The 15648-nt window shown below is 47.4% G+C and overlaps 1 protein-coding gene across 1 annotated transcript; it reads left to right on the top strand.

Moving 5' to 3' along the window:
* The first annotated feature begins 14197 nt into the window (after positions 1 to 14197).
* Positions 14198 to 14695, top strand: LOC123765967 (sarcoplasmic reticulum histidine-rich calcium-binding protein-like). The gene has a single exon (XM_045754834.2). The coding sequence runs from the start codon at positions 14198 to 14200 to the stop codon at positions 14693 to 14695; it is 498 nt and encodes a 165-aa protein (XP_045610790.2).
* Positions 14696 to 15648: the final 953 nt, after the last annotated feature.

Genomic DNA, 15648 nt, shown 5'->3' with positions numbered 1-15648 from the left:
CTAACAATTTGTGGTGCTGGTGGTGAGAAGCAAGAGAGAGTGAGGAAAGATAAGGAAAGGAGGCAGGTGGTGATGAGGGAGAGGAGGGGAGAGAAAATGGTGAGCGGCTGAGGGAGGAGTGGTAAGGTGGAATAGAAAGAAAAATGGGAGGACGGAAGGGGTACTGAGGTAAAAAAGAAGTTGAAATGGAAAAGGTAAGAAAGGTAGAACAAGAGGAGTGGGGGGTTGCTGCCACCATCCTGTCAAAACAAGTAAACATCTAAACTCATACTAAGCAGTGTCCAGGAACCACCGCTTACGTTAATTCTCCAGAGTAACCTGGCACTCTGGCTGGTGGGTGAGTGAGGACACCCAGCACTCTGGCTGGTGGGTGAGTGAGGACACCCAGCACTCTGGCTGGTGGGTGAGTGAGGACACCCAGCACTCTGGCTGGTGGGTGAGTGAGGACACCCAACACTCTGGCTGGTGGGTGAGTGAGGACACCCAGCACTCTGGCTGGTGGGTGAGTGAGGACACCCAACACTCTGGCTGGTGGGTGAGTGAGGACACCCAGCACTCTGGCTGGTGGGTGAGTGAGGACACCCAGCACTCTGGCTGGTGGGTGAGTGAGGACACCCAACACTCTGGCTGGTGGGTGAGTGAGGACACCCAGCACTCTGGCTGGTGGGTGAGTGAGGACACCCAGCACTCTGGCTGGTGGGTGGGTGAGGGACACCCAGCACTCTGGCTGGTGGGCGGGTGAGGACACCCAGCACTCTGGCTGGTGGGCGGGTGAGGACACCCAGCACTCTGGCTGGTGGGCGGGTGAGGACACCCAGCACTCTGGCTGGTGGGTGGGTGAGGACACCCAGCACTCTGGCTGGTGGGTGGGTGAGGACACCCAGCACTCTGGCTGGTGGGTGGGTGAGGACACCCAGCACTCTGGCTGGTGGGTGGGTGAGGACACCCAGCACTCTGGCTGGTGGGTGAGTGAGGACACCCAGCACTCTGGCTGGTGGGTGAGTGAGGACACCCAGCACTCTGGCTGGTGGGTGAGTGAGGACACCCAGCACTCTGGCTGGTGGGTGAGTGAGGACACCCAGCACTCTGGCTGGTGGGTGAGTGAGGACACCCAGCACTCTGGCTGGTGGGTGAGTGAGGACACCCAGCACTCTGGCTGGTGGGTGAGTGAGGACACCCAGCACTCTGGCTGGTGGATGAGTGAGGACACCCAGCACTCTGGCTGGTGGGTGAGTGAGGACACCCAGCACTCTGGCTGGTGGGTGAGTGAGGACACCCAGCACTCTGGCTGGTGGGTGGGTGAGGGACACCCAGCACTCTGGCTGGTGGGTGAGTGAGGACACCCAGCACTCTGGCTGGTGGGCGGGTGAGGACACCCAGCGCTCTGGCTGGTGGGTGGGTGAGGACACCCAGCACTCTGGCTGGTGGGTGGGTGAGGGACACCCAGCACTCTGGCTGGTGGGTGGGTGAGGGACACCCAGCACTCTGGCTGGTGGGTGGGTGAGGGACACCCAGCACTCTGGCTGGTGGGTGAGTGAGGACACCCAGCACTCTGGCTGGTGGGTAGGTGAGGACACCCAGCACTCTGGCTGGTGGGTAGGTGAGGACACCCAGCACACTGGCTGGTGGATGGGTGAGGACACCCAGCACTCTGGCTGGTGGGTGGGTGAGGACACCCAGCACTCTGGCTGGTGGGTGAGTGAGGACACCCAGCACTCTGGCAGGTGGGTAGGTGAGGGACACCCAGCACTCTGGCTGGTGGGTGAAGGAAGGACACCCAGCACTCTGGCTGGTGGGTGGGTGAGGACACCCAGCACTCTGGCTGGTGAGTGGGTGAGGACACCCAGCACTCTGGCTGGTGGGTGGGTGAGGGACACCCAGCACTCTGGCTGGTGGATGGGTGAGGACACCCAGCACTCTGGCTGGTGGATGGGTGAGGACACCCCAGCACTCTGGCTGGGGTATGGGAGGAACACCGGAGTATCGTGAGAGTACCAGGAGTCTCATCCAGAGAGAATCACGAGTGAAGCAAGAGTTTCACCTTGAGAATATGATTAATGTATAAGAAGTCTCACTCATAGTGATTCTTGAATCATACCATTCCAGATGTGAAAGTCATAACGGGTTTCTTTATCAGTCTCCCAAATACATCTCCTGAACTAGATTTGTGAGTCAAGACATTTATAAGCAGGCAGCCACCTCACAGTACAGAGATAAAGGGACGCTGGGCGCCACTATTAGTGCTGACCCCCACCTCTTCCACCTCCCGCCCTCGCTCTCTAATAGTACATAATGATGTATTATTATTGTCAGTCGGAGATGTACACTAATGATACATTAAATGTGTGACTCGTTCTCAAGTTTATCTTCATCAAACATCTTAACCTAAAATAAGAGAATGAAAGAGAAAACGAGAGCGTTGGACTTGACAGGTAAACAAGGAGCACATCTCAGGTGCTCTGAGGTAAACAAGCAGCACACCTCAGGTGCTCTGCGGTAAACAAGGAGCACATCTCAGGTGCTCTGAGGTAAACAAGGAGCACATCTCAGGTGCTCTGAGGTAAACAAGGAGCACATCTCAGATGCTCTGTGGTAAACAAGGAGCACATCTCAGATGCTCTGCGGTAAACAAGGAGCACATCTCAGGTGCTCTGTGGTAAACAAGCAGCACACCTCAGGTGCTCTGTGGTAAACAAGGAGCACATCTCAGGTGCTCTGTGGTAAACAAGGAGCACATCTCAGGTGCTCTGAGGTAAACAAGGAGCACATCTCAGATGCTCAGTGGTAAACAAGGAGCACATCTCAGGTGCTCTGTGGTAAACAAGCAGCACACCTCAGGTGCTCTGTGGTAAACAAGGAGCACATCTCAGATGCTCTGTGGTAAGCAAGGAGCACATCTCAGATGCTCTGTGGTAAACAAGGAGCACATCTCAGATGCTCTGTGGTAAACAAGGAGCACATCTCAGATGCTCTGTGGTAAACAAGGAGCACATCTCAGATGCTCTGTGGTAAACAAGGAGCACACCTCAGGTGCTCTGAGGTAAACAAGCAGCACACCTCAGGTGCTCGGAGGTAAACAAGGAGCACACCTCAGGTGCTCGGAGGTAAACAAGGAGCACACCTCAGGTGCTCGGAGGTAAACAAGGAGCACACCTCAGGTGGTCGGAGGTAAACAAGGAGCACACCTCAGGTGCTCGGAGGTAAACAAGGAGCACACCTCAGGTGGTCGGAGGTAAACAAGGAGCACATCTCAGGTGCTCGTGCTTCCTCCCACTCCTCCCCCCCCTCACACACCAGGTCACAACACCCTCACTACAACCACAACCACTTGCACAGTCGTTAAAGCCACCACCAAGCCCAATTAACACCACGATGGCATTATGTCTGCTAATGTCAGTATAGCCAATTTCACCATTATTGTATCTACCACCACCCCTACCACTAGCACTTCATTATAACCACCAGCACCGTTACTAGTACCAGCATTATAACCTCCATCACCACCAGTACAGCGTCGGGTGTCATCATTATAACTGTCAACGCCAGCACCACTACTGGTACCATCATTATAACCACCATCACTTCGAGCACTTCTAGTACCGTCATTATACCCACCAGAACACCATCTTTCTAATCACTACCACCACAGGTGCGGTCATCACAGCCACCACCACCACCCGTCTCGCTCCACACCAAGAATGCTCACTCCATAAATTTCGGCCAAGAATTTTACCCGAGTTCTGCTGGTCACATAAATTGCAAATATCAGCGACTGTGTTATCGCCAACGATGGTGTTTGTATCGACAAAACCCGTCCCGCGCTAGCAAAAAGTAACAGAAGAGTGTAGGACAGCGCAAATTGAAAGCTTACAGCCAGCTTTATCTGCACGGTAGCCTGACTCGAGTAGTAGAGACTGTTAGGGAAAAGATCGGAGCCCAAGCTTAAGTCCCGGTGAACATCTCCGCTGCCATGGCTAATTGGTGACGTATGAGCGTCTGTCTAATCCCAAAGCTGACGTTCGCGAACCCTCTGCCAGGCCTGATGAAAGACACAATATTGCCAGTTTCCGAAAAGCGCATTTTTTAAAACATTAAGATAGTCCTTTAATTGCAAAAGTGAAAACAAATCCAGGATCGGTGCTACGCAAACGGACACGAGGCGTTGATGTTATCAGTGGCCGGATCTAAGGCTAGGCGATGGACGGCGACATTTCCAGAGTCGACCCGGGACGACACCCGCCCGCCGCCCGCGTCCCGACCCTCCTCCTCCAGGCCCAGTCCTCGGCATCGGCTTCCCTCAGCTAACTTTGTTTGCATATTCTTGCAGAAATTTCCTGCAGAAAGTCAAAGGTTTACACTTCTTTACCTCGTTATATATGTAAATCATCTAGTACTAAAAAATCTGCGTTTTCATGTTATTAAAAAAAATCATAATCGATTAATTGGTTTAATAAATATAGGTGTCCGACAATAGCCAAAATCGAAGACCTAGGTCTAGTAAGCAATTATCATTTTGTCTAACAACCAAAACAATTTATATTTCAAATTTTTAATCAAAATTAGTGCGCTCTTAATAATATAAATATATTTAAAAAAAATCTTACTCAGGCCTAGTTTTACCATGTGATGAGGTAATAGTCAGCATTTTAAGTCCAGGTCAGGCTGGGAAGTCAGTTTTGGTTCAAATAAAAGAAACTTACAATTTGAACATTAATTAAACAAATCCGTGAATTCAAAACTATAAAATATGTCTGCTTCTTGGTTTTTATGTATGAAATTATTATTATTATTATTATTATTATTATTATTATTATTATATATATATATATAATATATATATATATATATATATATATATATATATATATATATATATATATATATATATATATATATATATATGCAAACAAGCCTGAATGGTCCCCCAGGACTATATGCAACTGAAAACTCACACCCAGAAGTGACTCGAACCCATACTGCCAGGAGTACAATGCAACTGGTATGTACTGGACACCTAATCCACTCGACCTTCACGACCGGTCAAAAGCTGATGGTAGCCAAGGCTATTTTGCCCATCAGCCCGCCGGCACTCTGATGGTTATCTTGGGCATAGTATTTTATCAAATCACCTCATTCTTTGGGGCACACCTGAGGAACACAAATGCGAACAAGCCTGAATGTTCCGCAGGACTATATGCAACTGAAAACTCACACCCCAGAAGTGACTCGAACCCATACTGCCAGGAGCACAATGCAACTGATGTGTTGCATGTGCTTCTGGATACAACGCTTGAAAGCATTTCATAATACCTTATTACATTTTCAAATTCTTTAGTTTACACACACAACTGTAACCTGTAAACACATCCATACTTATATTCGCATTTGGGTGATGTGATATAAAAGTTTTGGGTGAGGTGATTGACATTTACACAAGACAGAACACGAAGCAATAGGTATAAAAACATAAGAATGGAAGTAACTGCAGAAGGCCTATTGGCCCATAGCATCACCACTTCCTCTTGATGCTTCTATATTGGTTCGGAGTCTTGAAGTGGGTAGAATATAGCTGTGCAGTAATTAGCTGTTGATTGCTGGTGTTGACTTTTTGATGTGTAGTGCCTCGCAGATGTCGAGCCTCCTGTTATCGCTGTATCTATCGATGATTTCTGTTTTGTTTGTTAAGATTTCTCTGGTGATGGTCTGGTTCTGAGAAGAGATTATATGTTCCTTGATGGAGCCCTGTTGTTTATGCATTGTTAATTGCCTGGAAAGTGACGTTGTTGTCTTGCCTATATACTGAGTTCTTTGGATTTCAACCTTGGTGGAATCAACCTCACTGAGGACCAAATCACTCTCTTAAATCTGGGTATAAACTGTCACGTTATGTCCAGACCGAGTGAGATGCCCCGGAAAGTGGAGTTGGAGATCCGGATGCACGCGCTGTCCTTAAGGGGAAGTTTCAGGGTATGAGAACTAACATTCGTACCCTGGGGATGCGCTTGTGGTTGGGCATTTCATCTTCAGTCCGGCTTCTGGGGTACTACGTCCGGGTGTATTATGCCCGGCAACCAAGGACATGTTTCCGGTGTGGCATGCTGGGGCATCAGGATGCCGGGTGCTTTGTGGATGCCGTTACGCCCGTGGACCTCTTCCGTGAGGACTTTCCGCCGCTCCCTGTGGAGGAGGATTCCGTGGGTGTGGAATCCTGCTTCTCCTGGCGAGCCTCCTGCTGTTGACGATCCTCCTCCAGACGTTGTGTCGTCTCCGAATGCTCGTCCTGCTACGGTTGGTGTCCCTGCTCTGTTCCACTGTTATCTCGTTTTCTTTAAATTTGTTAGTAAATGGTGTCTTTTTTTCCGACAGGCCGCCCTTGTAATAATGCTGCTAGTTAACCGTAAAATAATATAAAATGTTAACAGAGCAATATATTACGTTAAGTTTCCAGAATCGAGGAATGACCCCAGAGGATAATTAACAGTTTTAAGGCATCGATTATACGCATTTACAAAGTGACAAAGTCTTTCCTTTGAAAGCATTATAAATAATGTATTTCTTACGTGTAACTAAATCATAATTTCTTATCTTAAGATAGTTACCTAGCACCTGTTATCTTAAGATAGTTAGCCAGCACCTGTTATCTTTTAACATAGTTTGCCAGCACCTGTTAGGAAAATTGGTCATCCTCTGCGTCTCTGTGCCATTACGAGATCAACATTCCTCGCAGCCATTCTTAAGAAGAATAACTCTTCCTATTGAACTGAAGTGATTTGATAACGTACAAAAGAAATTCTAATCAAGCCTCGGGGTGGGATCTGATCGCTTTTGTGAGGATCTAATCGCCTGTGATGCCTCGCCGATGCTCACTTGTTCCGTCCTGACCAAGCCATTCAAAGTGCCTCTTGCCTGTAACAAGTACTTATCCACGGGAAACACAGTAAACAGTTCCAGGCTCTGCCACAGCTACACGTAAGGAGCAAATACTCGGACTGTCAGAGGAGCCGCAAGCTGGTCTCGCGCCGGGGAGGACGAGCCAACCAAAACATTGATTATGTTTGTGAAGTGAGGTGTGAGGTGGGCTGAATGACCAGTGCTAAGCTTAAGGAAGGTCCTTTAGTGGCGGGGTCGCCCAGCTAACCTTCTTACCTTGTGAAGCCTCTTCCTTCACGCCCTGGGAAGAGGCTTCGTCACACACTACTGTGCCAGCCTCGTCACATACACTACTGTGCCAGCCTCGTCACACACACTACTGTGCCAGCCTCGTCACATACACTACTGTGCCAGCCTCGTCACATACACTACTGTGCCAGCCTCGTCACACACACTACTGTGACAGCCTCGTCACACACTACTGTGACAGCCTCGTGATACACTACTGTGACAGCCTCGTCACAAACTACTGTGACAGCCTCGTCACACACTACTGTGACAGCCTCGTCACACACTACTGTGACAGCCTCGTAATACACTACTGTGACAGCCACGTCACACACTACTGTGGCAGCCTCGTCACAGACTACTGTGACAGCCTCGTGATACACTACTGTGACAGCCTCGTCACACAATACTGTGACAGCCTCGTCACACACTACTGTGACAGCCTCGTCACACACTACTGTGACAGCCTCGTCACACAGTACTGTGACAGCCTCGTCACACACTACTGTGACAGCCTCGTCACACACTACTGTGGCAGCCTCGTCACAAACTACTGTGGCAGCCTCGTCACGCACTACTGTGACAACCTGCTCGTCACACACTACTGTGACAGCCTCGTCACACACTACTGTGGCAGCCTCGTCACAAACTACTGTGGCAGCCTCGTCACACACTACTGTGACAAACTGCTCGTTACACACTACTGTGACAGCCTCGTCACACACTACTGTGACAGCCTCGTCACACACTACTGTGGCAGCCTCGTCACACACTACTGTGGCAGCCTCGTCACACACTACTGTGACAGCCTCGTCACACACTACTGTGACAGCCTTGTCACACACTACTGTGATAGCCTCGTCACACACTACTGTGACAGCCTCGTCACACATTACTGTGACAGCCTCGTCACCGTCACACACCACTGTGACAGCCTCGTCACACACTACTGTGCCAGCCTCGTTACACACTACTGTGAAAGCCTCGTCACACACCACTGTGACAGCCTCGTCACACACTACTGTGCCAGCCTCGTCACACACTACTGTGACAGCCTCGTCACACACTACTGTGCCAGCCTCGTCACACACTACTGTAACAGCCTCTTCACACACCACTGTGACAGCCTCGTCACACACTACCGTGCCAGCCTCGTCACACACTACTGTGCCAGCCTCGTCACACACTACTGTGCCAGCCTCGTCACACACTACTGTGACAGCCTCGTAATACACTACTGTGACAGCCACGTCACACACTACTGTGGCAGCCTCGTCACAGACTACTGTGACAGCCTCGTGATACACTACTGTGACAGCTTCGTCACACAATACTGTGACAGCCTCGTCACACACTACTGTGACAGCCTCGTCACACAGTACTGTGACAGCCTCGTCACACACTACTGTGGCAGCCTCGTCACAAACTACTGTGGCAGCCTCGTCACGCACTACTGTGACAACCTGCTCGTCACACACTACTGTGACAGCCTCGTCACACACTACTGTGGCAGCCTCGTCACAAACTACTGTGGCAGCCTCGTCACACACTACTGTGACAAACTGCTCGTTACACACTACTGTGACAGCCTCGTCACACACTACTGTGACAGCCTCGTCACACACTACTGTGGCAGCCTCGTCACACACTACTGTGGCAGCCTCGTCACACACTACTGTGACAGCCTCGTCACACACTACTGTGACAGCCTTGTCACACACTACTGTGACAGCCTCGTCACACACTACTGTGACAGCCTCGTCACACACTACTGTGACAGCCTCGTCACACACCACTGTGACAGCCTCGTCACACAGTACTGTGACAGCCTCGTAACACACTACTGTGACAGCCTCGTCACACACTACTGTGACAACCTCGTCACACACTACTGTAACAGCCTCGTCACACTCTACTGTGGCAGCCTCGTCACACAATACTGTGGCAGCCTCGTCACACACTACTGTGACAGCCTCGTCACAAACTACTGAGACCGCCTCGTAACACACTACTGTGGCAGCCTCGTCACAAACTACTGTGACAGCCTCGTCACACACTACTGTGCCAGCCTCGACACACACTACTGTGACAGCCTCGTCACACACTACTGTGACAGCCTCGTCACACACTACTGTGACAGCCTCGTCACACACCACTGTGCCAGCCTCGCCACACACTACTGTAACAGCCTCGTCACACAGTACTGTGACAGCCTCGTAACTCACTACTGTGACAGCCTCGTCACAAACTACTGTGACAGCCTCGTAACTCACTACTGTGACAGCCTCGTCACAAACTACTGTGACAGCCTCGTCACAAACTACTGAGACCGCCTCGTAACACACTACTGTGGCAGCCTCGTCACAAACTACTGTGACAGCCTCGTCACACACTACTGTGCCAGCCTCGACACACACTACTGTGAGAGCCTCGTCACACACTACTGTGACAGCCTCGTCACACACTACTGTAACAGCCTCGTCACACACCACTGTGCCAGCCTCGCCACACACTACTGTAACAGCCTCGTCACACAGTACTGTGACAGCCTCGTAACACACTACTGTGACAGCCTCGTCACACACTACTGTGACAGCCTCGTCACACACTAATGTGACAGCCTCGTCACACACTACTGTAACAGCCTTGTCACACAGTACTGTGACAGCCTCGTAACACACTACTGTGACAGCCTCGTCACACACTACTGTGACAGCCTCGTCACACACTACTGTGCCAGCCTCGTCACACACTACTGTGCCAGCCTCGTCACACACTACTGTGCCAGCCTCGTCACACACTACTGTGCCAGCCTCGTCACACACTACTGTAACAGCCTCGTCGCACACTACTGTGCCAGCCTCGTCACACACTACTGTGCCAGCCTCGTCACACACTACTGTGCCAGCCTCGTCACACACTACTGTAACAGCCTCGTCGCACACTACTGTGCCAGCCTCGTCACACACTACTGTAACAGCCTCGTCGCACACTACTGTGCCAGCCTCGTCACACACTACTGTAACAGCCTCGTCGCACACTACTGTGACAGCCTTGTCTAAAGTTTGCGCTCCTTTGATTTTCTGATTATTTTGTCTCACCTACTTCGAATTGTAATACCTCGAAATAACAGAGAAGACCTGCAGTTGGTCGTTAGACTTGCAAGACCTATTGCAGTAGCTCCATGCTCTTGCAAGACCAACGGGGTGTCCCAGCTAGCCTGTTTGGGTGCTTTGTTGGATCTATGTTAGGTGCTGGGGCTGCAAGGGTTTGAACATTCAATGAAAGCAGGATCGTGTACCCCTTGCTGAATCACTCGGAGGTTCTTATAGGATATCTCATACAAGGTGTTACCTAACCCGCTACTTGAGGTGTGCTCGTTCCTTCTAGACACTGATAAACTGTCCACCCAGGCCTATCAGATGTCGATCCTGTCTAAAGGTTTGATCCCCCAAAGCCCTATGATTGCAAAATAAGACACCAGTGGCTCGTGAGGGGGAACACAAACACCGCTAAAAAACTTAATTGATAATAATTGTATATCTGATATAAATTATTTCTATTTGGGCTTATGATCACACTCGACAATATAAACACAGATATAAATATATATGTATAACCATTATTAGAATGTCAGAAGGATTAACACAATAAAGCTAAGAACACAATCATACAATACCTGACTGACAATACTTAAGATATAACTCTTAACTAACACACTACATCCGAAAGTAACCGCTCGCAGCGATACACAATCATACTAACATAATATTTCACACACGCTGGTATAATAACTAAAATCATAAACATTCGTAAATGAAAACATAATTCTGATTTATGAAACATCTCAACACAACACGCGACAAGACTAGCCCTCCTCACAGCAATGATTCGCGTCCAAGACACGTTCACTCCCCAGGCAAGCCCACGACTCCTTGACCCCCTCTCATACCAGCTTACATTACCATATGACTTGTAAGATGCTTGTATGTTCATTACCACTCTAATCAGCATAATCAGGTTAAGCGGGCAGTATTTTATGGAATGTTTCTCAGAGGCCTAAGGGCTTGCAGATTTTTTTTGCAGAAAATCGGGGCAAAGAAGCCCCGATATTTTTTTATAAAGACATACCGCAAATATACGAAACTGGAAAGAAGTTACCATATCCAAAATCATTCTTGAATGTCACGTTTGGGCAAGCTAAAGGGACGTTCTACAAACATACTCCCAAGTCTAAACCAGAACCCAAAAACTCGCTGGTTTTACCGTAATTTGAAGGACTAGCAAAACTTGCCCCAAACCTGAAAAACCTTAATATTAACCCAGTGTTCAAAAATAATAATATGCTTAAGTCCATTTCAATTAAGAACTCGCCCCCTTCTATAGCAGGTTGTGTGCATTTGTGTGCATCCCTTGCAATGAGTGTGCATTTGTTGGCCAAACGGGTAAATCTCATTCCTCACGTTTAAAACAACACTCATACTCTATTTGTACAGCCCAGCGCTCTAGGGCTGGTACAGCCCAGCGCTCTAGGGCTGGTACAGCCCAGCGCTCTAGGGCTGGTACAGCCCAGCGCTCTAGGGCATTGTATTTACATTCGAGTTTATGTGATCATTCAGAGGGGTCAAGTGTATTGCTCCGTGTAAGGGTTTCTTTGAACGAAATGTGATTGAGTCAGCCCTGATCAAACAATGTAACAACAGCCTTAATGTTAGCCCTTGCATGTACAAATTACATCCGCCAATATGCTCCTATATAGCATGTCAGTACAAAGTAGCATCCATTTACCTTGTTATTTTGTTTAGGTTTCCAACCGGCGGCACTTTTGGGGCTTAAACGTCATTCTCCTTTGTTTTTGTTGAGTCCTTGCATGCCACTATGATAGGAAGGAACATTTGTTTTAATTTTTCCTTAGTTTACTCAATTAAATATTCACATCTTTTTCTATTAAGAAAAAGCGTGGCTGAAGTTCTCTGCCAGCACTTGGCTGGAGAGTAGTTGTGGGGTAGAGGCACTTTTTTTTGAGAGAGATATATACAAGAGTTGATACATTCTTGTACAGCCACTAGTACGCGTAGCGTTTCGGGCAGGTCCCTGGAATACGATCCCCGCCGCGAAGAATCGTTGTTACAACCAAGTACACATTTTACTGTTGAGTTAAACAGGGGCTACAGTTAAGGTTTTGCGCCCAGTAAACCCTCCCCGGCCAGGATACGAACCCATGACAAAGCGCTCGTGGAACGCCAGGCGAGTGTCTTACCACTACACCACGGAGACTGTTAGTACTGTCAGTAGGCTGGCCCACGGGAAAGGTAAACTCGCCAGTGTTTTCCAGTACTGTAGCCAGTAAGGTTGGGAAAGGTACTGAGTGTAGTGGAAACACTGGGATTGACGGAGGCTGCATTTTGTGAGCGTCTTGGAGTGTTCAGTGTCCTGTGCGAAAGCGACACTTATATATAAGTATAAGTGTAGTAATATCCCATTTGTATATATATATATATATATATCTATTTATGGTGAATATATTGGTGAAGGAAACAGTGTTCATTCCCCCTTGTTTTTATTCTTGCATTATCTAGCCAATTCCTTGAAAACCACTACCGACTCGGGGTCGGATACCACGCATAAATTCATCCATCAAGAACCCGGTTACTGGCTCTAAGTGGCCGTAAAACACACACTAAACAAAGAAAAGACCTACTATATTTTATTTGGTAGTAAATCATCAAATCAAATTCAACTTCAGATAGACAATGTTAAGATTAGCAATAAAATCGAGGGAAGTTCCTTGTTCCAATAAAATTGAGGGAAGTTACAAAGACAAGAGACAACTTCAGCACCCACATACAACACAGCCAAAAAAGTATAAAAAAACGGTCGGTATACTTTCTAAAATCTGTTATTATGTTCCCAACTCTGCTCTCCTCTCATTTACTACGTGCTAATCTATCCCTATCTTACATACAGTATCTGTTCATGGAGTTCAACTGTAACACCATAAATGGATTTATTTAATATTTTACATAAAACGAGAGTAAAGTCACACAGGATATCGGTGGCGCGAGTTTGTCGGCCCTTAGCAATTAAGAAGTCACACCTTTCAAGATTTAATGTTAACAGGTTGAGTAGGAACAGGTCGTGCAAGGTGACCTTGCTTCTGTTAAGCTGTTAATTGCAGATGGGCGTCTTGTGTTGTTTCCATCAGACAAGCCGCTGTCTAGGTGGTAGGTAGATAGCCAGGGGGGCTATCTCCTTGTAGGTGGACCTTAGCTCCAGGTTCCCCCATAAATATCCGTGGAACTGTACATCTGAGATGGATAGATACAGATTTAGAGAGAGAGAGAAGCCTCGCTACACCAGAGGTTCCAGCAGCCCAGGCCGGGTGGGGACTGTCAGCTGAACCCCCCACCCCCCTCCACCTCTCTTTATCAAACTTAGTCTCAGAGACTTTGGTGAGTGAACTTGTAAAGTGAACTTCTAAGACGTATATTGTGATTTCAACTTAGGTGTTGTGTGAATTTCTGGGGCAGTCAGCCGGTGGTGTTCTCAGTTTCGTGTATGGTGACTCTAGATCTCAATTAATTTGAACATCAAGTGATATGGTTGAATTATGATGACTATTTGATTGAAGGTATAATATGAAATATATAATTCATCAACTTACTTTTTAAATTGCCTTTAATTGTGATCTCTAGATCTTGGATGTTTTATGATATATTGAAAGCTAGAGTGGAGAGTACTCTGAATTGTACATGCTTACAGTTGATACGTGTTAACAGGAGAAAATATTGTTGTACAAACAAGTTCCATTCCTTGTCTTATAAATAACTAACTTGAATGGATAGTGGCAGCAACCTTCTATCTTTCTACTATTCTAACCTACTTTACTTTCTAAGACTTTCCTCTTTAACATACCCAAACTATATTTTCTCTATCCCTATCTTAACTAAGTAGTCTTACTGGGTCGTTATTTAACGGTTCTGTTGTTCACCGTTGTTCCTGTTGCACTGATAACCACCAGTGTTGCCTAGTTCCCTTGATGTTTGATCACCAGGACCACAGGTACAAGGACACTGGGCCTGATCACCAGGACCACAGGTACAAGGACACTGGGCCTGATCACCAGGACCACAGGTACAAGGACACTGGGCCTGATCACCAGGACCACAGGTACAAGGACACTGGGCCTGATCACCAGGACCACAGGTACAAGGACACTGGGCCTGATCACCAGGACCACAGGTACAAGGACACTGGGCCTGATCACCAGGACCACAGGTACAAGGACACTGGGCCTGATCACCAGGACCACAGGTACAAGGACACTGGGCCTGATCACCAGGACCACAGGTACAAGGACACTGGGCCTGATCACCAGGACCACAGGTACAAGGACACTGGGCCTGATCACCAGGACCACAGGTACAAGGACACTGGGCCTGATCACCAGGACCACAGGTACAAGGACACTGGGCCTATCAGATACAAGCAACTCACTAAAGAGACTTTAAATGCCGCCACCACCTTCTACCAATGACGCCAACGTAATTAATCTAAATGACTGTGAGAAGGACCAGTCAAATAGTTTCCCGGATACCAAGAGTGTGTATCCCTAATTCTTAAAAAGGGAGGAGAATGGAAATGTACTTTAGCTGCGGCTTGACTCCAACCAGAGAGGATATACTAAGATGAGAATACTTGGGGGGAACCAACATGAACATTTACACGACACTAGAGTAGGAATCGTGGACTCAGAAATAATAAAGTATATAAATGGGGAGAATTTACTAAACACCATAAAATTCAATAACTATTTATTACACAAAATTTATAAAGACACACAACACGACGACGACTTTGTCGTCCAAAACGAGACGACGACGTTTCGGTCCGTCTTGGACCATTATCAAGCCGATTGTGACAAATGGACTTGATAAATCAATTTGATATATGATCCAGGACGGACCGAAACGTCGTCGCCTCCTCATCTTATGGTGTATGGTTTAGTTCTCATATCTTCAAGCCACGTTATTGTGACTCATCGTCTTTAGAGTACTGTAGTTATAATAATAATAATAATAATAATAATAATAATAATAATAATTTTATTTGCATGAAGGTACAGTCGGTTGGTGAGATTATATAATATTAGTATTTTTGCATTCTTGCAAAGCGACTAACACACAGCGTTTGGGGCAGGTCCTTAGCATAACATATCAGGTAAGATGAAAAGGTACATTGTTACAAAATTTTATATCAACATATAACTACAATATAAATTGACAGATGATTACACCGGTGAAGATATATATCTTAAGTACTAATATTAGGGGAGTGCGTAGCTCAAGATGCAGTGTGAGTTTTAAGTATAAGGTGGAAAACTATGGGGATGAAATTAAATTAGGTACTTTTTGGTTATACTTTTGAATAAGGTATGGTTGGATTTTTTTAATTCATTAGGGAGTGAGTTCTATAGACTTCCTTTTATTT

Source organism: Procambarus clarkii, chromosome 5 (genome assembly GCF_040958095.1).
Source record: "Procambarus clarkii isolate CNS0578487 chromosome 5, FALCON_Pclarkii_2.0, whole genome shotgun sequence".
NCBI lineage: Eukaryota > Metazoa > Arthropoda > Malacostraca > Decapoda > Cambaridae > Procambarus > Procambarus clarkii.
Note: the sequence above shows the minus strand (reverse complement) of the source record. Positions and strands in the feature narration are given on the sequence as shown.

Coding starts and splice junctions, on each gene's coding strand:
- LOC123765967 (XM_045754834.2), top strand. CDS start 14,198: ATGTTTGATCACCAGGACCACAGGTACAAGGACACTGGGCCTGATCAC.